Source organism: Hemitrygon akajei, unplaced genomic scaffold (genome assembly GCF_048418815.1).
Source record: "Hemitrygon akajei unplaced genomic scaffold, sHemAka1.3 Scf000100, whole genome shotgun sequence".
Lineage (NCBI taxonomy): Eukaryota > Metazoa > Chordata > Chondrichthyes > Myliobatiformes > Dasyatidae > Hemitrygon > Hemitrygon akajei.
In genome coordinates, this window is record NW_027331986.1 from 1,208,972 (window position 1) to 1,234,302 (window position 25,331).

General features: G+C 43.9%; 1 protein-coding gene across 1 annotated transcript in view; it reads left to right on the forward strand.

Annotated features, from left to right (window-relative positions):
• Nucleotides 1-5,093: 5,093 nt before the first annotated feature.
• LOC140723092 (NACHT, LRR and PYD domains-containing protein 3-like) overlaps nt 5,094-25,331 on the forward strand; it is a 50,373-nt gene continuing 30,135 nt past the window's right edge. Inside the window, exons 1-6 of the mRNA XM_073037716.1 lie at nt 5,094-5,262; nt 10,754-10,847; nt 13,542-13,973; nt 14,546-14,712; nt 23,272-23,443; nt 23,551-23,616. Of these exons, the coding sequence (XP_072893817.1) occupies nt 10,838-10,847; nt 13,542-13,973; nt 14,546-14,712; nt 23,272-23,443; nt 23,551-23,616 (847 nt within the window). The 5' untranslated portion in view covers nt 5,094-5,262; nt 10,754-10,837. The remainder of the gene's footprint in view (nt 5,263-10,753; nt 10,848-13,541; nt 13,974-14,545; nt 14,713-23,271; nt 23,444-23,550; nt 23,617-25,331) is intronic.

Here is a 25,331-nt window from a genome sequence, read left to right on the forward strand (position 1 = left end):
TGTGAGCAGAGTGGACAGCAATGGTCTCAGCACAAGGCTGAGGGTCACAGAGGTTGACGACGATGGGAAGACAGAACCAGCTGTGCACCCTGACTGTCTGTCGTCTGTTGGTTAGAAAGTCCACCACCCAGTTGCACAGTGGTGTCTTTGGACGGAGGCATGGGAATTTGTTCACCAAGGTTTGTGGGACAACAGCGTTGAATGCCGAAATGAAATCCAGAAACAACATTTTGACCTAATTGTCTTTTTTTAGGCATGTCAGGCCAAGGAGAATGAGAGATGCAATGCCAACTGCCACTTAGCGATTCAGTCGGTAAGCATACTGGTGAGTGACCAGTGAACAAGGATTGGAATTTTTGATATGTGCCACTATCAGCCATTCAAAGCACTTAATGCTGATTGCCGACAACTCCACTGGGCAGTAGGACACTTTGTTCTGAATATGTAGGGTTCCTTGGTACAGGGATAATGGTGGTTGATTTAAAGCACGTGAGAACAGCAGCCTGGATGAGTGAAGTGTTGATGATAGCTGTGAAGACATCAATGTGCATCTGTACACTCTTTCTGTGAGCTCAGCCTGGATGCTTTCTGGCCAGAGTCCTCATTAACTTTGCTGTTACCGACATTGGATGCTCAGCTATGAGGGTAGTGGCTTTCCTGGCTGGCTTGTGTTTGGAATGCCAGGGAGGGGGGCATCATTGGTACAGTCAAGCCTTACGTAGTCTATAAACCCTTGATGCCCAGCCACATACACCAGTGTTCGTTTCCCAGGGTTAGTGAGTCCGAACCGAAGGGCACAGATACAATAGAGCAGAGAGATCGAATAGACCTGTGAGTTAATCTCAATTGTTACGAAGGATGAACAACTCTGATGGGCAGAAGGGTGCAGAGTGGCCCCTGCCCCCCCCCCCCTTTTTGGAGAATCGCAAATTACTACTATTTCGATGCTGCTACCAAGGAAGTAAGAGAGACAAAAGGAAATCTGCCAGGGCAGTTGTTATTGATAACAGCTCATGAAAGAGAATGAGAGAGAGAGAGAGAGACAGCTAAGAGGTACACAAGGTGGAACGTCTCCTACTGACAAAAGCCATTGATTTACTGCTATTGTCTTTTGGAGAAGGATTGTTTACTTGGTACTGTTCTATTCATTGAAATTCCTCAGGGAACAGCCAGAGTGGGCTGGTTTGATGGGTTACATCATTCAAACCTGATTGACACCTGAGACCCCGTGAGTGGGGATAAAAGTGAGGTCTGGGGTAACATCCCTCAGACGCACCAGGAGAAACGTTAGTGAGCATCAGAAACCCACGAGACAGGGTGGGACATGGAGACCAAACGAAGGGTCGGTAAATTTTAACTCAGTGTTTTATAGCGAGGCCGGTGGGGGCTTGCGTGTGTGTCCACCCTTGCCTGGGTGACGAGTCCACCACGGAAGAACGGTCTAGCTAAAGGACGGAGGGGTCACATTTGAATGGCCACAACAATGACACAACGACGGATCGAAATCATAAAGGAAGGTTGGCAATGACCATAGCTGTTACTGTTTGAGCGCTCTCTTTCTCTCGTCTCTCTCTCTCTCTCTCTCCAACAAGTGCAACACATCGACCGACAACTACCGCAGCCTGCATGAACAGAACTGAACTTTATATTTCCATCTGACAATTCATTATCCCCTAGACAACGATAGAGCTTGTTTTAGTATTGATTACTATTATATCCACACTTTTAGGTTTAGTATTGCTAACATATATTATCTGTATATTTGCATTGATATTGTTTTGTATATTTTTACTATTAAACACTGTTGAAAATAGTACCACCAGACACCAACGGACACTTCTATCTTTGCTGGTAAGACACCCAGTTACGGGGTTCATAACAAAATACACAGAGGCAGTGAGTACCTGGAGTGAGCTGTTCAGTGTTTGCATCATTGGTTATCTACCGCGGGTTCAGTATCCTCACCATGTTTGGAAATTCACACTCACCATCGCCTGTCTGTGAGCAGCTGTTTATTAAAAAAAAACACTGGATGCTGGAGACCTGAAATCAAATCAAAAAAATGTTCAAAGCCATTTTGATACAGGGTGTTGGACCTGAAAAATCATCTTTCCACAGATGATCTTTATCTGTTGAATGTTCATTTCGTTTTTAGCTTTTTAGTACATTGCTTTGGAAGGGGTTAAGTCTCTTGGGAAGCGCAGTTGAGTGGAACTGGGAAATTTGGTTGAAAACTATCAGGTTGAATCTGTGTTGATGCCACCCAATGTGGAAAATGGGAAAGATGTGCTAAACTCTCGGTGTGGGCTGTGACCCAGTGAGGTTGGGTCCCGGGATAGATGCCACTAATTTTTTAACCAGATAAAATTAATTCGGGGATCAAGTTTCCCGGGTTTATGAAATGATCTGCTAGTATTTCTGTTCTGTGCTCAGATATTTGATTCTATAGTTCCTTTGGAAGAAAAGCAGGGAATTGAATTTCCATTCTGTCCCTCACAGGGTGAGCCTGTGATTAAACATGTTGTTTTGTGATTGCACCAGTAGAAAGAGACCGGGGTTTCAGAATTCAATTCACATTTGGAAATTCCCCCTCACTCTCACCTGTCTATCTGCCAGCGGGAGTCAAAGTGAAACTCAAGATGCTGGAGATAGAACAGAACATGGAACAGTACATCACAGGAACCGGTCCTTCGGCCACAATGGTGTGCTAAACCAGCTAAAAAAGATATCAAGTCCCCCCCCAAAAAAACTAATCCGTTCGACTTACACAATATCCATATCCTCTCGATCTTCCTCACACCCATGTGCCTATCTAAACGTGTCTTCAAAGACTCCGATGTATTGTCTTCCACCACCATAACAGCAGCTCATTCCAGGCATTCACCATTCCCTCCCTGAGTAAAACAACTTACCCTCACATTTCCTTTGCATCTACTCCCTCACACCTTCAATGCATGTCCTCTGGTATTGGACATGTCTAACCAGCGAAGAGATACTCCCTGTCTACTCTATCAATGTCTTTCATAATCTTATAAAACTCTAACAGATTTCTCCTCAGTCTCCACCGCTCCAAGAAGAACAACCCAAGATTTCCAGTAAAAATTGGGTAATATTTGAATCCATTCTGATGAAAGGTTAGGAAACCGAATTGTTAACTTGGTCCTCTCCCCACGGCAGTTCCTTACTTGCTGAGCATTTCTAGTGATTCCAATTTCTCTTTATTACATTCACTCTGGAACATATTAAATTTTCTGCGAATGGAGCAGTGCAGCTACACTTGTTTTGTGATTGTAGATAGATAGATAGATAGATAGATAGATAGATAGATAGATACTTTATTCATCCCCATGGGGAAATTCAACATTTTTTTCCAATGTCCCATACACTTGTTGTAGCAAAAACTCATTACATACAATACTTAACTCAGTAATAATATGATATGCATCTAAATCACTAACTCAAAAAGTTTTAATAATAGCTTTAAAAAAAAAGTTCTTAAGTCCTGGCAGTTGAATTGTAAAGCCTAATGGCATTGGGGAGTATTGACCTCTTCATCCTGTCTGAGGAGCATTGCATCGACAGTAACCTGTCGCTGAAACTGCTTCTCTGTCTCTGGATGGTGCTATGTAGAGGATGTTCAGGGTTTTCCATAATTGACCGTAGCCTACTCAGCGCCCTTCGCTCAGCTACCGATGTTAAACTCTCCAGTACTTTGCCCACGACAGAGCCCGCCTTCCTTACCAGCTTATTAAGACGTGAGGCGTCCTTCTTCTTAATGCTTCCTCCCCAACACGCCACCACAAAGAAGAGGGCGCTCTCAACAACTGACCTATAGAACATCTTCAGCATCTCACTGCAGACATTGAATGACGCCAACTTTCTAAGGAAGTACAGTCGACTCTGTGCCTTCCTGCACAAGGCATCTGTGTTGGCAGTCCAGTCTAGCTTCTCGTCTAACTGTACTCCCAGATACTTGTAGGTCTTAACCTGCTCCACACATTCTCCATTAATGATCACTGGCTCCATATGAGGCCTAGATCTCCTAAAGTCCACCACCATCTCCTTGGTCTTGGTGACATTGAGACGCAGGTAGTTTGAGTTGCACCATATCACAAAGTCCTGTATCAGTTTCCTATACTCCTCCTGTCCATTCCTGACACACCCCACTAAACAAACAGTAAAGAAATCAGAGCTTTTCCCTGTAAATTATCCTGGTACCAGTTGTCTCTCCTTTTAATCTTGGACATGTGTTCAGTACAATTGTTGATAACAAGGTTCACAAAATAAGTCGGGGAATGATGAGTATGCATGTGGAGCATGTGATAGCCCTCAGCCTGAGTTCGGTAGAGTTCAAAGGGATGGTGGTTGTGGGGGGGGGGGTGTGGGTGGGAGTGATTATTTACACCAACTAAATAACAACAAGCCTGGATACAGTGGGAATGCAGAGGGTGTCTTGATTAGACGGAGTGTCTGGGATCTGAGAGTGCAGCCTCAGAATAAAGAAGCTTCACTTTAAAACTGAGACGAGAGAAATTACTTTAGCCAAATGTTGGTTGATCTGTGGAATTTGATGCCACAGTGGATGATAGAGGCTATTGTTGGGTATATTCATGTTGTGGATTGTGAGGTTGAGTGTTATAGCAGGGAAGCAAGAATACGGTGTTGGAAATAAAATCCTCCACAATTGATTACGGAGCAGACTAGAATGACTGAATCACCTAATTCTACTCCTATGTATTATGACTTGTATCTTATACCATGACTGAGCTCCGGTATGTGTATCCCATCGCAAACAAGAGAGAATCTTCAGATGCTGCGAAGCAACACATACAAAATGCTAGAGGAATTCAACAGGCCAGGCAGCATCTATGGAAGAGAGTCAAGTCGACGTACAGATGCTGCCTGTTCTGCTGAGTTCCTCCAGCATTTTGTGTGTGTTCCTTTGTATCCCATGTCAGGTTTTGTAATGTGTGAGGGATAGTTCCAGATTTCTTCACTCGGATCATTATTTATGCATTCCAGATTTAAATTTCAGTTTAGTGCTTAGTTCTCCTTTGTGTTGTTAACGTGCTTCATCATCTCTCTGGTTAAAGATAGACCTACAGTGAGAGATTTACTGGAAGAAAAGCCCACAAATGGAAGCAAACCGTGACTGAGGACAAGGGAACAGCAACAAGTGAACCAGCCCGAGGACTGAGAGCATCAACTGGAGAGAACCATTCTGACTCAGAGTTTCCATTGATTCAGTCAGGAGAAAGTTTGGTGAGTCTCATTTCCTCTAACACTGGTCCTTCGGACATTACATATCTGTAACAAGGAAGGTAAGAAATAGCTGGAGCGGGACTGAATAAATGTAGAAGTGCCAGTTACGTCAGTTGCAATCACTCCAGATTTGATAATTGCTGTCAGCATCCCAGCTCTGTGAAGCCACGCACATTCCCTCACATAACTTGCTCATTTCAAACTCTTATCGCTTCTGCTGTTTCATTGCTTGGCTGTGTTAGGTTGTGATCATCTCAAAATGCAGTGAGAATTTTCTCCAGTACATTATCCTGGTACCAATTGTCCTGTTTTTCCCCCCGGAAATGCATTCAGTACAGCTGTTGATAACAAGGTTCAGAGAATAGTCCGAGGAATGATAAGCATTATGCATGTGGAGCATTTGATGGCCCTGGGCCTGTGTTCAGTGGAGTTCAAATGGTTGGCGGGTTAGGACAGGGGTGATTATTTACACCGACTGAATGACAGGAAGTCTGGTTGCAGTGGAAATGGAGAGGGTGTCTTGATTAGACGGAGAGTCTGGGATCTGAGAGTGCAGCCTCAGAATAAAGAAGTTTCACTTTAAAACTGAGATGAGAGCAATTACTTTAGCCAAATGTTGGTTGATCTGTGGAATTTGATGCCACAGAGGGTGGTGGAGGCTGTCGTTGGGTACATTCATGTTCTGGATTGCTAAATAGGTTGAGTGATGTAGCAGGGAAGCAAGAATACGGTGTTGGAAAAAAAATCCTCCATGATTGATTTTGGAGCAGACTAGAATGGCCGAATCACCTACCGTAGATTCCGGATTTTAAGCCGCTACTTTTTTCCCACATTTTGAACAGCTTTGAACTCTGCGGCCTTTAATACAGAGCGGCTAATACATGGTTTTTTTTCATGCCCCCAAAAACATTTTGCCTCGTAACAGTAGACCAATAAAATTGATGAGTAGTTCACAGAGGTCCAATGAAATTGTACGATAAATCAGGCGCACTTTCACAATTAAATTATTGTAAATCAGTCATTTGTACTCACCCTCATCAACATGGAAAACACTTGAAGAAAAGCATTGTGCTGCCTTTATGGCAGTTATTTAGTTTATAATATTTTCGCTTAGTAATTCATTTTCTAGTTAAAGTTAGAAGAGTTTTAACTATATTTGTTTTCTGTACTACATCGCGGGATGCTATGACGTCACACCCGGTTTCGCAGCGTCTTGTGGGAAAACGCCGGTTTGCGATAAACGGGACGGCGGGGGGGAGCGGCGGAGCGAAAACGCTGCTTTTAAGTTAAAGGCGATCAATAACTTTTCCTGGTAGGCTACAGTATATATATTTTTTACCAGTCGTTAGGAGATATTGGAATGTTGTTCAGTAAAGAAGTATACGCAACGTATATTTAAAAGTAGCCGCGTTACAGGCACGGTTCGAAAAAAAGCATTTGCAATATGTATTTGTTTTTGTTACCATATGGATTTAATTAAAAGTTAAAAAATCCTCACATGTAATATCTTTCTGTTTAAATATCTCATATTACAACGTGGGACACCTGCGGCCGAAAATCCGGTGCGGCCTGTACAAGTAAAAAATTGATTTTATTTCTAAAATTAGAGCCAGCGGCTTTTAATCAGGTGCGCTCTGTAGTCCGGAATCTACGGTAATTCTACTCCAATGCATTATGATTTGTATCTTATACCATGACTGAGTGATGACTTCTTTGTGTCCCATCACAAACAAGAGAAAGTCTTCAGATGCTGCCAAGCAACACATACAAAATGCTGGAGGAATTCAGCAGGCCAGGCAGCATCTATGGAAGAGAGTAGAGTCGACATACAGATGCTGCCTGGCCTGATGAGTTCCTCCAGCAATTTTGTGTGTGTTTCTTTGTATCCCGTGTCAGGCTTTGGAAAGTGTGAGGGGCAGTTACAGATTTCTTCACTCGCATCATTATATATGAGTTCAAGTTCCAATAAGTTTAATTCTTTGTTCTGCTTTGTATGAGTAACATGCTTCATTATCTCTCTGGTTAAAGGAAGACCTGACCTGTGAGATTTATTGGAAGGAAAGCCCACGACAGGAAGAAAATCACAACTGAAAACGAGTGAACAGCAACAATGAACCAGCCCGAAGACGGAGAGCAGCAAATCGAGATAACCCATCTGACTTGGCATCTCCATTGATTCAGTCAGGAGAAAGTTTGATGAGTCTTATTTACCCAAACACTGGTCCTTTAGACATTACATTTCTGTATCAAGGAAGGTAGGAAATAGCTGGACTGGGACTGAATAAGCCTCGGAATACCAGTATGCATCTGTCAGACCCATTTGCACTCACTGCAGATTTGCTAATTACTCTGGGAAGCCACGCACATTCCCTCATATTGTTTACTCATTTCAAACTCTTATCAGTTCTGCTGTTTCCTTGCTTGGCTGTGTTACATCACAATAATTTCAAAATGCATTGAGAATTTCCTCCCTTTATAAGAGGCCGCAGTTTTTTCCTGCTCTAGTGATTGCAGAAATGTGGAATTACCGTGAACTACAGCAACATGTCATTGACTCCTCTGTCTATTGCAAGCTGCAACGATATACTTGCCCTCGAGTATGTTGTCACACAAGCCTCCGCAAACCCTCTTGAAGCCAAATGTCCCAGCACCACATTTCAGTCTTAACTAGCAAATGCCAACCAATAATTTACATTTGTATACCCTGTCGCCATCAAGTACTTTTCTACTAATAAATTGTCAGAACCTACGAATCTGTGATTAAGCATATTTAGGATTTATAACGAAGTTATGTTCCCATCTGGCCCTGTACCAAAGGCATGGGTTATATCTGTACTTGAGATGTCCCTGCAGCCAGGACTTCTGGAGCTGCCGGGGTTAGTTTAAACTCAGTCGTTGCGGGATAGGAACCAGAGTGTTTGGTCAGATGATAGAAGAGTTGATATAAAGGTAGATGCGAAGTTCACAGAGACTGTGGAAGGATCGGTTGTGGACAGGGCATCATGTAGTTAGTCAGAAATGTCTTTAATTCAATACAATATGTATTAAGAATACGAGTAACTTAGAACATGGATGGTACATGTTATCACCATTACACAGACCAGACTGTTACAAGGGCAGGATTAGTGTTTGATGCTCCAAGTTTTAGTTGTTTCATAATACATATGGGGGGGGGGTGAAAGGCGGAGAATTGTCTTTACTAATTAGGAATCATATGATAGTTACATAAACAGAGGACATCAATGTGGGTGGAAATCAGCAAAGGGAAGGGGGCTATCATTCTGGAAGTATTCTATAGGCCTCCCCCAAAGCCACTAGGATAATGAGAGCAGATAACTTGGCAGTTTTGGGAAAGGTGCAAAAACATCAAGGTTATTATCATTATTAATCTCAACTTTCCTGATGTTGATCCCACCTCCTTGTTCCAAAATGTGTCAATGGGGCAGAATGCATTGTGCTTCCAGGAAGGATTCTTGACGTAGTATGTGGATGGGCTAACTGGAGGATTTGCCATACTGTATCTAGTTTGAGGCAGTTGATGCCAGTCAGGTGACAGATGTCACGATGGGTGACCTTTTTGAGATAGAGACCACAACACCCCAACTTTTATCAATGTCATGGACAAGGATAGTAGCAGACGATACGTGGCAGTATTTAATCAGTGGATGGATAGTTACAATGGTATTCGAGGCATCTTGGGGGTGTAAATTGGGAAAACATTCTCAAAGGGAAATGCAAGATGGAACTGTGAAGTTTGTTTCAGGAACACTTGAATGCGGTTCGGGGTAGATTTGTTCCACACACAGTGAAAGAATGTTTATATAAACGAACCGTGGTTCACAAGGGATGAAAACATTTAAGCAAGAGGGAAAAGGAAGCATTATTTAGGTACAGTAAGCAACATTCAAGCGAGGCTCTAGAGAATTATTTGGTATCCTGGAAGGAACTTAAGAAGTGACATAGAAGTCAAAGGGAACTTGAGAAGTTCTTGGGAAGTAGGATAAAGGAAAGCCCAAGGCGTTCTACATGTGGGTGAAGAAGTGGAGGAGGAATAACTTTAGGGTAGGATACTCAGGAGCAAAGATGGAAACATGCTTGGACGATGCAGTGATAGGTGAGGTGCTTAATGAATGCTTTGATTCAGAGTTACCAATGAGATGGACAGTGATTGTGATGATAGCATAATATTGCCATTCTGCTAAGAAAGTGATGTTGTTCAATCTACCAATAAACACCATGTTACTACAGAAAGTGAGGGGTGATTACGGGGCATTGACAATGAACATTGCATCCTCTCTGGCCACAGGGATAGTAACACATGATTGGAGGCTGTCAAATGTTGTTATGTAATTCAATAAACCCAATGGGTTTAAATCCTGGGGTTGATAGACCAGTGAGTGTTACATCGGGGGTGGGCAAACCCTTGGAGCAGATACTTAAGGATAGGAAATTTGAGCATCTGGAGAAGCATAATATTACTACGGGTTGCCATTTTGGCTTTTTGATGGTGAGTGGAGAAAATGGAAGGGCAGGTGCGGGAGATAATTTTCCACAGTATGGACCAGTCACACACAGAATATCTACTAACATTTGTATCAACAGAGACTGATCAGGAATCACTACGGCATGGTGCATGGAAAGTTGTGTTCAACAATACTTTTTAAGGTTTTTCAAGATGATTATCAATGAGGGTGGGGGAGTGGATGTTGTACATTGAACTCCAGTAAAGCCTTTGGCAAGGTGCCTCATGACAGCTTGGTCTGGAAGATAAGGTCCTATGCGGTACAGAGAGAGAAAGTTAGATGGATTCAAAAATTTCCTTAAAGGTAGCAAGCAAAGAGTGATGGTTGAAGGTTTCTCCTGAGAGCGAAGGCGGGTAACTAGTGGTGTACCGCAAAACTACAAGTAACATTTGATATTTGTTAGTTGATAGCAATGAAGTGAATGCAGGTGCACAAGGCTTGACTGGTTAGTTCGTGGGTGACGCAAAATTAGTAGATGTTACTCACGGTGAAGATTATCGTAGCTTATAGCGGATCTAAATGGGCAGAGGAGTGGTAAATAGATTGCAAAACCAACACGAGCAGCAACGGTTTCATGCAAAGTTTGGTGATGATGTGGAGGGGAGCAGCCAGAGGAAGTGGGTGAGGCAGGCACGATTGTATAATTCCAGAAGCAGTTGGGATGTGAATATGGAATAAAGAGGCCAGGAGGGAAATGGGTCCAACACAGGAAATTAGCACCATCTAAGTGTACACTGTGGTCGGCATTGTCTCGATGGGCTGAAGGGTCTGTATCTGCGCTCTTTTGCTCTGTGACTATCAGTAGGATGCGCCAGGTATCACCAGACCGACATACAGACATGGTGTGGGAGTTGATGTTTGTTCCCTAAGCACACTGCTGCTCTGATACAGAGGCTGACAGTACTGTCACATTTGCAAAGTAATCCTATTCTCTCTGACACACTATCTGCTTGTTTTGTGTAATTCAGAGCATCACCAGCAGGTGGGGCTGTCCTGCATCGCGACCAAAGTGTAAACAAGACGACAATCAACAATCGTTAGTCAGAATCAGAATGGACACAGGTATGATCACTGGGATCTTTATAATTAAACTTAAGCCCTGTTGATTAAGAAACTTACACAGGCGCTAACAGGGCAGAGAAAAGTTTCATCAAGTAGTGTCATTGATCCCACTGGTAAAGCGGCTTTGTGTAGTCGGTCAATCCAACAGTTCCAGCTCAGGGACCTGACACCGGTAATGGTCGAATGACTCCGCTCACCAGGCAAAGCTTCACCTGAGTGAAAGGAGCAGAAGACCCTGAATCAGCAGGTTGAGAGTGAAACACAAACAGGAATGTGACAGCGGTGTTGTTTGTTATGTAAAAGTCCAGGTTCAGGGTTTGTTGCACATCAGGGCCGGTTTAGAGGTGAAAGACATCTCCAACTTCCATTTATAAAATTCAGACGCAGGTGATTGGAGCATTTCCGGGATTTCAGGAATTGTGTGATAATACAACATTTCACGTTTTGGCAGGGCAGCTATCAACTCCCCCCTTGCTGCGCAGAGTAGATGAGGGGAATTTTCCGAACTCTGTTTTCTGTAGCCGAGCCGAGAACATTGTCAGCCTTGGAAATGGCTGAAGATCAGGAGACACTTCATTTTAGATGAACTTGTGGTCTGCTTCGGTGCATCACTATCTGGTATGGAGGGGCTACTGCACAGGACCGAAAGAAGCTGCAGAATGTTGTAAATCTAGTCAGGTCCATCTTGGGTACTCGCCTACAAATTTCCCAAGACATCTTTAGGAAACGGGGTCTCAGAGAGGCAGCGTCCATTATTAAGGACGTCCAGCACCCAGGGCATGCCCTTTTCTGACTGTTATCATCAGAAAGCAGGTACAAAAGCCTGAAGGTACACAACTCAGCGATTCAGGAGCAGCTCCTTCCCCTCTGCCATCCAATTCCTAAATGGACATCCAATCTTTGGACACTACCTTACTTTATTTTTAATATACATTCTTTATGATTTTGCATGTTTTTTTAAAATCTATTCAATATACGTAATTAGTTTACTTATTTGTTTATTATATTTTATTTTATCCATTATTATTTGTTACCTGCTAGATTATGTGTTGCATTGAACTGCTGCTAAGTTAACAAATTTCACGTCACATGCCGGTGATAATAAACCTGTTTCTGTTTTTCATCCACCAATCCATGTCCGGTCTGTGGCCAAAAGGTGAACGTGATTTCTCAATATTTCCCTCTTGAGATGACCTGCTACCTGAATTTAAATTCCCAGTATCTCTGATGGGAGACCCGGTATAACGAGTGACCAACTGTCTCTGTCTCCTGTAGGCACTGTGATTGTGCTCAACCCTGTGATTCCAGGTGGAATGAAAGAGAGATTACAGCCTGGAAACGGGTCCTTCGGCCCAACTAATTCATGCTGTTCTAATTGTCTCTGAGCTTGCCCGATTTCCCAGCAGCTTTTCCCAAATTTCCCTTGCAAACTTCTTCTATTCTTTTTCCTGCCCACATCTTCTCAACTTTGTAATTTTATTTGTGTTACAGCCTCCTCTGGTTGCACGTAATTTATACCCATCACCTGCTCCGTGGAAAAAAAATGCTTCTTCAGTCCCTTTTGTACGAATGAACGCATGAAAGAATGAATGAAATTGTATTTCGGTCAGTACAAACATAACAGAAAACAGCATTTTCAACGATGATTTGATAAGACAAAATTAAATAATAATAAAAAAACAAGAACATGTAGATATTCTTTAAAACTGACCAAAAGGGCATCAGCTGAAGCTACAGCTTATTATGCTTTCCCCTCTTACTTATACAGAAAACATATTTGGTGTCAATCATCACATCAAAAATGTCATAATCATTTAACAGAAATCCAATTCCGAGTATCATTTATTTACATCACTGCCATTCATTTTAAATCATGCATTTTTATATTTGTTCATTAAATGTGTAAGGTTACCATTCAAGCTCCCATGATCCAGGGCAAACAGTCCCAGCCAAGCCATTTAACACAAAAACCAAACAGCCCCATCCAGTAACGTACTTGTCAATCTCCCCGACACTTTTTCCGTCTGAATCACATCCATCCTATAGATTAGCGACTGCAAAAGCGAGACTTTAAGTTTAGCTGCTAGAAATGCACGCAAGACTCTCCCTTTGCCAATGACTTGTACAGTTGTTACCTGACAATCATCATCCAAGAGATGGGATGGGACCCTGGGACCAGGCATCATGGGCTTCAAGGTTATGGTCAGTCTGTAACCCAGGGGACTGGACATTGTTCGTATCAAGGCAATGGACAGTCTGTGACCCAGGGGACAAGACAGTGTGTGACAAAGCAAACAAAGAACGTGTGATCTAGAGGATCGGACCATCAGTAATCCGGTGGCTTGTCTGTGAGTGACACAGGTGACTGGACAGTTTGTGATCCAGGGAGATTTATGTCTGTGGGAGATAACCCCATTGATAATTCCCGCTCTCACCTGATGCCGTTCCATTAATAACTGCTGGTTATCAGTGTGTTCAACTAATGCATAGTCGGTTATCAGTATTACTGTTTCTATCCAGTTCTTTTCTGAGAGTGGCTTATTGGGATGATCTCCTAGCAGGAAGTGTGGTTCACATTCAGCAGCACAGTTCCACTCCAAATCTGGTCAGCCGGAGTCTCAGCTCCATTGCAGACACCCATTGTGAATCTTTGTTCGAGTATAAATCACTCTAAACCTGCATCATTTACTTCAGGTGGGAAATTAAATCGGGCATGGAAAGTACTCAAGCAGTTTTTACCAGGCAAATCACTAAGGGAAGATGATCGGGACACGGGGAGCAAGGTGCCAAAGCAGGGTCAGATTGAGAGCAATGTCCCAATGGAATGTGGTCCGGCCGCAGCGGAAGTGAAGCAAATTCAGCCCAGAGGCAGTGACGTCAGAGACACTGAGCAGGACCCTGGAACCAGCAGAAGTGAGGCGACTGCTTGTCAGCCCAGAGACAGTGACGTCAGAGACACTGAGCAGGACCCTGGAACCAGCACAAGTGAGGCGACTGCCTGTCAGCCCAGAGACAGTGGCATCAGAAACACTGAGCAGGACCCTGGAACCAGCACAAGTGAGGCGGCTGCCTGTCAGCCTGGAAGCTCATTGAACATGGAATTATCAACACTCCCACAAGGAGCAGGTGAGTGAAATGTGAGGGTGATGTGTTCACAGAATGAGGTAGGAAGGCGGGTAAATGTGTTTCTTTGTTGGATGGTTGGTCAGAGAGGGGAACTGTGTGGGTGTGGTACATGTGGTGTAGTGGGCACCCGTTACCCCACTACAGGAAATGTATTCCCTGCTCTGATGATTTCCAGGATGTGTATCGGAGGAAATGCAGCTATCCAGATAAGAGAGTATTTCCAGGATATGAGTTATGGGAAATGTATTCGCCAGGATGGAGAGAGTATCTCTGGGAAGTGACTATCATTGACAGTCCCAACATTTATTGCTCATCTTAAACTGAAATTGGTGAGTGGATGGGACGGTGGGAGAGATAGGTTTCTAGTGAATGTGGTCCTTCTGGTAACGTAATGCCCAGCGCATTGATGGGTCTGTTTTAAGGCCAATGTTGATTAGGGCAAAATATGTGTTTCCAGCTGAAAGCAGGTGAACACTGAGGTTCAAGACATGACTGGTTTGTTGAGTTGGGTGAGAGCGGTGGAGACAAGCGATATTTGAGTCTGTGACTACATTCTCTTTTTATATTCGCAGAGCCAGAGTTTACAATCTCTGACCTCCTGGCAGAGGGGGAGGAGTATCAACTGTACCAACTGACAAAGTTCTACAGGGACAGACTCAAACAAGCGATTGAAGAAAAGGTTGAAAGACTCGGTTGGATGTTGACAAAGGAGGGTCATTTCAGTAGAGAAGAAAATGAGGTGAGTGTCATAAGGGGGGCGTTGAGACGGGACACAAATGTTGACACTGAAGTACTAGGAACAGGGTGGGACAAAGCAAAGGGACTGGACATGGCGTTCGTGGAGCTCGTGGGGTTGCTGGCCATCGTGGAGATCTTGGAGTTCGTGGAGATCAGGAGGCTTGGGGTTCTTGGAGGCTAGGGTAGAAGGAGGTTATAGTCCTGGGTTCTTGGGAATCTTGGAGACTTGGGTTCCTGATGTCCATGGAGACTTGGAGACCTTGGGTACTTGGGTTCCTGGAGTTCATGGAGACAGACAGACAGCCATACTTTATTGATCCCGATGGAAATTGTGGTCCTGGAGGACTTAGAGTGCTTGGAGGCTTGGGTAGCTCCAGGCTAGAGCCTTGGGTTCTCTGGAGACTTGGTGTGCTTGGAGGCTTCCGTACTTGGGCTCCTGGAGTTCTTGTAGACTTGGGTTTCCTGGAGGACAGAGTGCTTGGCGGCTTGGGTTGCTCAACGCTAGAGTCCTGGGCTCTTGGAGCTAGCCTCCTGGGTGGGCCGCGGGACTCCTGGGTAAGACGCGGGACACAACCCGACGGAGGCAAGGGACAGGAAGGGACAGAACCGGCTGAGTCTTGGGTTCTCTGGAGACTTGGATTGCTTGGAGGCTTGGGTAGCTCGAGGCTTGAGTCTTGGGTTGCTCAAGGCCAGAGTCTTGGGTTCTTGGAGGTAAACTCCTGGGCGGGTCACGGGACTCCTGAGCAGGACACGGAACACAACCCGACGGAGACAAGGAACAGGAAGGTACAGAACGGGCCAGAGTCTTGGCTTCTTGGAGCTAACCTCCTGGGCGGGCCACGGGACTCCTGAGCAGGACACGGGACACAACCCGACGGAGACAAGGAACATGAAGGTACAGAACGGGCCAGAGACTTGGGTTCTTGGAGCTAGCCTCCTGGGCGGGCCACGGGACTCCTGAGCAGGACACGAGACACAACCGACGGAGACAAGGAACAGGAAGGCACAGAACCAACCGCAGGGCAACGGCAAATGGCCTGACCTACCCGACGGATGCAAGGGAAAGGAAGGAAGCTTGGTCTGAGGTGGTTTCAAGACTCGAGGTGGCAGGTAAACTCAGCGGGCTACAGGACAGTCAAATCCATAACTCACTGAAAGAACACGCCTTCCACCAGTGGGTTACACCAAGCAGAGACTGACAGGACAACCCCCCAACTACCCTCAATCCCAGAGCCACTTTTATTCCCAGCCAACAAGATGAGCATCAGGTGCAAATGCTTGAGTCCAATCCGAAACAAGGGACAGTCAGAGGACCCGGAGTCCGGAGTCCGTGGACCGGAATGTGGATTTAGGACCGGACCATCACAGTGTGTGTATCTAGTGTATTGTCACTGAACTGGTGCTATGAGAGGGAATAGTGATCAATATTAATCCTGGCACCTTCTAGGAGTTCGACATGGCAATGGAGACTTTGATCTCTGACTTGACTCCAGCAGATCTGGTTTCAGCTGTTAAGGTGGGGAGCACTGGGAACTGCAGGTTCAGCTTCACCTTTTCCTCTCACACCTGCTGTATTTAGCAATGTGATATAAGAGCAGTGACTGCATATCTGGACTGTTGTACAGGCATTCAGTCCAAAACTAATTTTTTCATCTTATCAGGGCCGTCGGTCAATTCCTCTCAGGTCGTTAATTCAGGATGAATATTAAACTGTGAGATTGTAAATTGGGCCATCTGGGTGCACTGCTGTACTTGAGGGAGGGAAACCTGCTAACCACAGCTGGTCTGATCTCCACCTGAGCTCCTAAACAATAAGTGGCTGACTTGTCATAGTCATAGCAAAGTACAGCACAGAAACAGGCCTTTTGGTCCATCTATTCCATGCTGGGCTACTGAAACTGCCTATTCCCATTGACCTGCACTGGGCCATGGCGCTCTATACACTTATCATTCATGTATCTATCCAGACTTCTCTTAACCGCTTGTACTGCTTGTGCTGCTAGCTCGTTCTACACTCTCACCATCCTCTGAGTGAAGGTGTTTCGGTAGGGAACGAAATAGGTCAAGTGATGGAGGTATGTGTTGGGGAGCACTTCGGGCTCAGTGATCAAAATGCCATTAGCTTCAATATAATTTGGAGAAGGATAGGACTGGACCCAGGGTAGAGATTTTTGATTGGAGAAAGGCTAATTTGAGGAGATGCAAAAGGATTTAGAAGGAGTGGATTTGGGACAATTTGTTTCATGGGAAGGATATCATAGATAAATGGAAGTCATTTAAAGGTAAAATTCTGAGGGTACAGAATGTTTATGTTCCTGTTCGGTTGCAAGGAAAGGTTAAAACTTTGAGAGAGCCATGGTTTCTAAGGGATATTGGAAACTTGGTTAGAAAAAAGAGAGATATCTACAATAAATATAGGCAGCATGGAGTAAATGAGGTGCTCGAGGAATATAAAGAATGTAAGAAGAATCTTAAGAAAGAAATTAGATAAGCTAAAAGAAGATACAAGGTTGATTTGGCAAGTAAGGTGAACATAAATCCGAAGGGTTTCTACAGTTATATTAATAGCAAAAGGATAGTGAGGGATAAAATTGGTCCCTTAGAGAATCAGAGTGGACAGCTATGTGTGAAGCCGGAAGAGTTGGGGGAGATTTTGAACAACTTCTTTTCTTCGGTATTCACTAAGGAGAAGGATATTGAATTATGTAAGTAAGGGAATCAAGCAGGGAAGTTATGGAAACTATGACGATTAAAAAGGAAGAAGTACTGGATCTTTTAAGGAATATAAAAGTGGATAAATCTCCGGATCCAGACAGGATATTCCCTAGGACCTTGAGGGATGTTAGTGTAAAAATAGCAGGGGCTATGACAGAAATATTTCAAATGTCATTAGAAACGGGGATGGTGCTGGAGGATTGGCGTATTGCTCATGTGGTTCCATTATTTAAAAAGGGTTTTAAGAATAAACCTAGAAATTATCGGCCTGTTAGTTTGACGTCAATGGTGGGTAAATTAATGGAAAGTATTCTTAGAGATGGTATATATAATTACCTGGATAGACAGAGTCTGATTAGGAACAGTCAGCATGGATTTGTGCATGGAAAATCATGCTTGACAAATCTTATTGCATTTCTTGAAGAGGTTATGAGTAAAGTTGATAAGGGTAAAGCAGTGGATGTTGTCTATATGGACCTCAGTATGGCCTTTGACAAGGTTCCGCATGGAAGGTTAGTTAAGAAGGTTCAAGCGTTAGGTATTAATATTGAAGTAGTAAAATGGATTCAACAGTGGCTGGATGGGAGATGCCAGAGAGTAGTGGTGGATAACTGAACAGAAAGTATGCTGCAGATGCTGTGGTCAAATCAACACATATCAACAGTTTCGGTCCGGAACGTTGACTGTTCATTGCCTGACCTGCTGAGTTCATCCAGCTTGTTTGTATGTGGTGGATAACTGTTTGTCAGGTTGGAGGCCAGTGACTAGTGGTGTGCCTCAGGGGTCTTTACGGGGTTCAGTGTTGTTTGTCATATACATTAATGATCTGGATGATGGGTTGGTAAGTTGGATAAATAGGTATGCAAATGATACTAAGGTAGGTGGCGTTGTGGATAATGAAGTAGGTTTTCAAAGCTTGCAGAGAGATTTAGGCCAGTTAGAACAGTGGGCTGAATGATGGCAGATGGAGTTTAATGCTGATGTGTGAGGTGCTACATTTTGGTAGGAATAATCCAAATAGGACATACATGGTAAATGGTAGGGCATTGAAGAATGCAGTATAAGGGAGTGATCTAGGAATAGTGGTGCATATTTCCCTGAAGGTGGGATCTCATATGGATAGGGTGGTAAAGAAAGCTTTTGGTATGCTGGCCTTTATATATCAGAGCACTGAGTATAGGTGTTGGGATGTAATGTTAAAATTATACAAGGCATTGGTAAGGCCAAATTTGGAGTATTGTGTACAGTTCTGGTCACCAAATTATAGGAAAGATGTCAACAAAATAGAGAGAGTACCAAGAAGATTTACTAGAATGTTACCTGGGTTTCAGCACCTAAGTTACAGGGAAAGGTTGAACAAGTTAAGTCTTTATTCCTTGGAGCGTAGAAGGTTGAGGGGGGACTTGATAGAGGTATTTAAAATTATGAGGGAGATAGATAGAGTTGACGTGGATAGGCTTTTTTCATTGAGAGTAGGGGAGATTCAAACAATAGGACATGAGTTGAGAGTTAGGAGGCAACAGTTTAAGGGTAACACAAGGGGGAATTTCTTTATTCAGAGAGTGGTAGCTGTGTGGAACGAGCTTCCAGTAGAAGTGGTAGAGTCAGGTTCGGTATTGTCATTTAAAGTAAAATTGGATCAGTATATGGACAGGAAAGGAATGGAGGGTTACGGACTGAGTGCGGGCCAGTGGGACTAGGTAAGAGTAAGCGTTCGGCACGGACTAGAAGGGCCGAAATGGCCTGTTTCCGTGCTGTAGTTGTTATAATGTTATATGGTTATATGGACATATCAGAATGGGAATGGGACATGAAATTGAAATGTGTGGCCACTGACAGGGTGTAGGTTTTTGCAAGGGGGGGCGGGAAAGTAACTTCCGCCACCACCAACGGGTCCAACGTATAATTCTCCGTAACCTCTGCCACCTCCAATGGGATCCCACTACCAAGCACATCCTTCCTTCCCACCCCCTTCTGCTTTTCACAGAGATCACTCCCTACGCGACTCCCTTGTCCACTTGTTCCCCCCCCCCCATCCTTTCCCACCGATCTCCCTCCTGGCACTTATCCTTGTAAGCGGAACAAGTGCTACACCTGCCCTTACACTTCCTCCCTCACCACCATTCAGGGCCCCAGACAGTCCTTCCAGATGAGGCGACACTTCACCTGTGAGTCAGCTGGTGTGGTAAACTGCGTCCGGTGCTCCCAGTGTGGCCTTTTATCTATTGGTGAGACCCGACGCAGACAGGGAGACCATTTCGCTGAACACCTATGCTCTGTCCGCCAGAGAAAGCAGGATCTCCCAGTGGCCACACATTTCAATTCCACGTCCCATTAACATTCTGATATGTCTATCCATGTCCTCTTCCATTGTCAAAATGAAGCCACACTCAGGTTGGAGGAACAACACCTTATATATCGGCTGTGGAGCCTCCAAACGGATGGCATAAACATTGACTTCTCTAACTTCCGTTAATGCCCCTCCTGCCCTTTTTACCCCATCTCTGATATATTTATTTTTCTCCCCCTTCTTTTTTTTTATCTCTTTCTGCCCATCACTCTGCCTGTTCTCCATCTTGATCTGGTGCTCCCCTCCCCTTTCTTTCTCCCTAGACCTCCCGTCCCATGATCCTTTCCCTTCTCCAGCTCTGTATCCCTTTTGCCTATCACCTTTCTGGCTCTCAGCTTCACCCCACCCCCTCCGGTCTTTTCCTATCATTTCACATTTTCACTCCCCCTCCTACTTTCAAATCTCTTACTATTTTTCCTTTCAGTTAGTTCGGACAAAGGGTCTCAGCCCAAAACGTCAACAGCGCTTCTCCTTATAGATGCTGCCTGGCCTGCTGCGTTCCACCAGCATTTTTTGTGTGTATTGTTACGTATCCCGTAACTGGATCACTTACCAGCAAAGATAGAGAGGTCCGCTGAAGTCTGATGGTACCATTTTCAAACGTTTTTATTTATAAAGGGTTAGAAACGTAAGGTTAATACAAACATTCAGATAGCATACGTCATCAATACTCAATCTAAAGCGCAGGGGTAGTACTACTCAATAAGAAATAAGCTCTATCGTTGTCTAGGGGTTAAACGATTGTCCGATCGAAATATAAAAGTCACGCCAGTTCATGGAGGCTTTTTGCCGCTTGAGGGACCGCTGGGTGTTCACGGGTTGGAGAGAGAAAATAAACTTGCCAGCCTTCTGGACTCAAAGCGTGAGATCGAGAACGGGAGTTCCTCGTTGTCAGTCCGAAATCCTTTTCGGGGTTATTAGCCACTCGATTCCCTAGCTAGGGAACCCAAATCACACGTGGCTTCCGAGCAGCTTCCCGTTATTACGAGAGGAATGAGCAATGGTCTCCGTCTGGTGCGTCGCTGGAGTACCGCCTCCAGCCGTCTCCTTTTTATCATGACTGGCAGATTTGTAAATGTCAATCAAGGTAGGGTGATACCATCCCCACACCACATGGCCCGAGGGTGTCCATGTCCCTGATAGCTGGCACGTACTATAGAGTTGCAATTCACACAGGTGCCTCTAAGAACAATGGTCAACTCCGTTGCATTGTCTCTCATTTCCTGGGTCCAAGACCCGAATTAATAGCGATCTTGCGATTCTCTTGAAGGAGGGGGCTGGTCCCGCACCCTTCGGTTACTGTCGATGCAATGCTCCTCAGACAGGATGAAGAGGTCAATACTCAACAATGCCATTAGGCTTTACAATTCAACTGCCAGGACTTAAGAACTTTTTTAAAGCTATTATTAATGCTTTTTGAGTTAGTGATTTAGATGCATATCATATTATTACTGAGTTAAGTATTGTATGTAATGAGTTTTTGCTACAACAAGTGTATGGGACATTGGGAAAAATGTTGAATTTCCCCATGGGGATGAATAAAGTATCTATCTGTCTATCTATCTATCTATCTATCTATCTAACAGTATCTAACTTTGCTGCCACTTTGAATGAATTATGGACCTGTATTCCAAGTTCACTTTGTTCTACCACAATCCTCAGTGCCCTACCGGTCACTGTCTAAGATTGACCCTGCTTCGTCCTTCCAAAGTGCAACACGTCACACTTGTCTGCATTAAATTGCATCGGTCATGTTTCAGCCCATTTCTCAGCTGGTTTAGACACCACTGCAAGCTTTGGTAGCCTTCCTCTCTCTCCACTACACGTCCCCACTCTTGGAGTCATCTACAAATTTGCTGATTCAATTGACCACATTTTCATCCAGGTCGTTGATATAGATGACAAACAACAATGGACCCAGCACCGATCCCTGTGGCACAGCATGAGTTACAAACTCCCAGTCAGAGATTCAACAGTATATAACCTCTCTGTCTTCTTTGAAAAATCCAATGTCAAATCCAATTTACCACTTTAACTTGCATGCTGAGCAACTGAACTTTCTTGCCCACCCTCCTGTGCTTTACCTAGTCAAATGCCGTGCATTCCTTCGACAACAGCCATTTCCTTCGATTCATCAACTTTCCCGTAACTCCCTGGAAAAACTTTAAAATTGGTTAGACATGAACTACCACTTGATGTCTTATGACCCCAAAAATCAATGGGTTGTCCGAAAAGAGCATATATATCAGTCAAACCTTTTGGTGAGCTATTTTACATTAGTAGCTAACCTACTTCATATTTCGTATTTTCTCTACTTACGACTTTTTAGTTGCTTTCGGCTGTTTAGTAAAAGCTTTCCTCTATATATTTTTCTATATTCTGTGTCCTCTCCTTTGCTTTTGTGCTGGCTTTGACTTCCTCGTCAGCCACGGTTGATCATCCTCCCTCTGGTATAATTTTTCATCTTTGGGATTATCTACCTCTATCTGCGCCTTCCGAATCGCTCCCAGAATCCTCATCTATTCCTGCTTTGCTGTTGCCTCTGCTAGTGTCCTCTTCAAATTTATTTTCCCAGCTCCTTTCTCGTGTAATTCCTTTATTCCACTGTAATACGGATACATCTAACTTAAACCTTCTCCCTCTCAAACTGCAGTGTGGGTTCTGCTATTTTATGATCATTGCCTCTTACGGGTTTATTTAGCTGAAGCTCCCCAATCAAATCTGGTGCAATGCACAACATCGAATCCAGATCCGCCTTTCCTAGAGTGGGTTCAACCATAGACTTTTCTCAAAAGCCATCTCATAGGCATTCTATAAATTCCCTCACTTGGGATTCAGCACTGACCTGATTTTCCAAAGCTACCTGTGTATTGAAATTCCCCATGATTATTTTAACACTGAGCTCTTTACATGCCTCTTCTCTCTCCCACTGGAATTTGCAGCCCACGCCCTGGTTACTGTTCCATCAGGGTCATTTTTCCTAAGCAGTTTCTTAACATCTACATCGTCCATTCCGCTACCACCTCTTTATAAGAACATTTATCTTTCTATGAGAACGGAGTCAACCCAACCCTTTCACCTACCCGCCTATCCTTTCGATTAACTATTTATCCTTGGATGTAAGCACCCAAATATAATCATCTTTCGACGATGATTCAGTGATGCCTGCCATCCATTTTTGCTGTCTCGCTCTCCCCTCTGTTCTGTTCTTGTTGTCACATCTTTTTGATGTAATGTTGCACATTGATGGACAAGTAAGTTAATCATGTTGAATATACTCTAGGGTATCTGTAAATCCTTATTCTTACACACTATTGATTTAGAATTTCCTTCAGTTACTGTTTCTCTGTTAATGACTGAATGCAGGGAGGATGAGGCAGCAGCCCAGTGACTGCATCTGTTCTGAAGTTACCGGGGCCATGAACAGATACTTTCCTGTACATTCTCCATGTCTGTCTGTCTGCTCCACAATAAATTCATTGTTTCCTTTTATAGAAAGTCACTGAACTGACAGAGAAGGGAAACCGGACAGAAAGTTCCAGACTCTTCCTCAGTTTGGTGATGGGCAAAGGCTCCCGGGCCCGGAGGGCGATGTGGGAATCCTTTGTGATGTGGAGGACTGAGTTACCAAAATTGGACAGAATACTGAGGGAAATACAGGATCTAGGTATGTTAAAACCACGCACTGAACACAAAGGAATATTGAAATAAACGTTTTAGTTACATTGATTATTTTAGCTCTGTTTCCATGGATTTTGTTTTATATTTAAACAGGTCCTGATCCACAGGAATACATGAACATCAGCCAAGGGTTATCTGAGTTACCCACTCAATTGATAGGTGAGTGATGAAATGTACAGTTCAAATCACATCTCAAATGTTAATCTCTGACTTGGCAAAACCTCAGAATCAAAATTCGCCATTAATCATTCGCCGATCTCTGGATTCAGGTTACAATTCAGAGAATCTCTCCTTGCAGCCTGAATATTCGACATTGTATTTTTGTCTTAATCCAGCTGTTGGTACTGCTGAAGTCTTCACTCCAGGTTCTCACACTCTGGGAATTCCCACATACCCCAGACAGGCTCCTGATACACTGTATGACCCAGTCCAGGTGACTTTTCTATCTTCAGACCTTTCATATTCCAAGCCCCTTTTCCTTTGTAATAGCACTACACACACTTCTGTTTGCTGATATTCTTTACCTTTTGTAATTCCGCTAGTGACTTCCACAGAGTTTGTCTGGCATTTCCTTTTCGCCCGTTACTGCAACTACAACATCATTTTCCAGTGGTCATCTGGGAAAGAAAAAAAAATACTTTAGATACTTTGAAATCCTTTCTTATATTATTGACCATATCCTTGCACTTCCTGCACATTCATGTATATCTAGCAGCATCTATAACATATCTGCCACTGACATGACCCAGACAGTAACTTCCATGCATCCACAACTCTGTGAAAAAACTTACCACAATTGCTGTAAATTTACACCATCTCACCTTAACCAAATGCCCTCTGGTATTAGACACCAGTCTTATGTAAAACAAATAACAATAGACAATAGGTGCAGAAGTAGACCATTCGGCCCTTCGAGTCTGCACCGCCATTCTGAGATCATGGCTGATCATCTACTATCAATGCCCGGTTCCTGCCTTGTCCCCATGTCCCTTGATTCCCGTATCCATAAGATACCTATCTAGCTCCTTCCTGAAAGCATCCAGAGAATTGGCCTCCACTACCTTCCAAGGCAGTGCATTCCAGACTCCCACAACTCTCTGGGGGAAGAAGTTTTTCCTTAACTCTGTCCTAAATGACCTACCCCGTATTCTCAATCCATGCCCTCTGGTACTGGACTCTCCCAGCATCTGGAACATATTTCCTGCCTCTATCTTGTCCAATCCCTTAATAATCTTATATGATGCAATCAGATCCCTTCTCAATCCACTTAATTCCAGCGTGTACAAGCCCAGTCTCTCTGACCTCTCTGCGTAAGACAGTCCGGACATCCCAGGAATTAACCTCGTGAATCTACGCTGCACTTCCTCTATAGCCAGGATGTCCTTCCTTAACCTTGGAGAGCAAAACTGTACACAATACTCCAGGTGTGGTCTCACCAGGGCCCTGTACAAATGCAAAAGGATTTCCTTGCCCTTGTACTCAATTCCCTTTGTAATAAAGGCTAACATTCCATTAGCTTTCTTCACTGCCTGCTGCACTTGCTCATTCACCTTCAGTGACTGATGAACAAGTGCTCCTAGATCTCTTGGTATTTCTCCCTTACCCAACTCTACACCGTTCAGATTATAATCTGCCTTCCTGTTCTTAGTCCCAAAGTGGATAACCTCACACTTATTCAAATTAAACGCCATCTGCCAAGTATCTGCCCACTCACCCAGCCTATCCAAGTCACCCTGAATTCTCCTAACATCCTCATCACATGTCACACTGCCACCCAGCTTAGTATCATCAGCAAACTTGCTGATGTTATTCTCAATGCCTTCATCTAAATCGTTGATGTAAATCGTAAACAGCTGTGATCCCAATACCGAGCC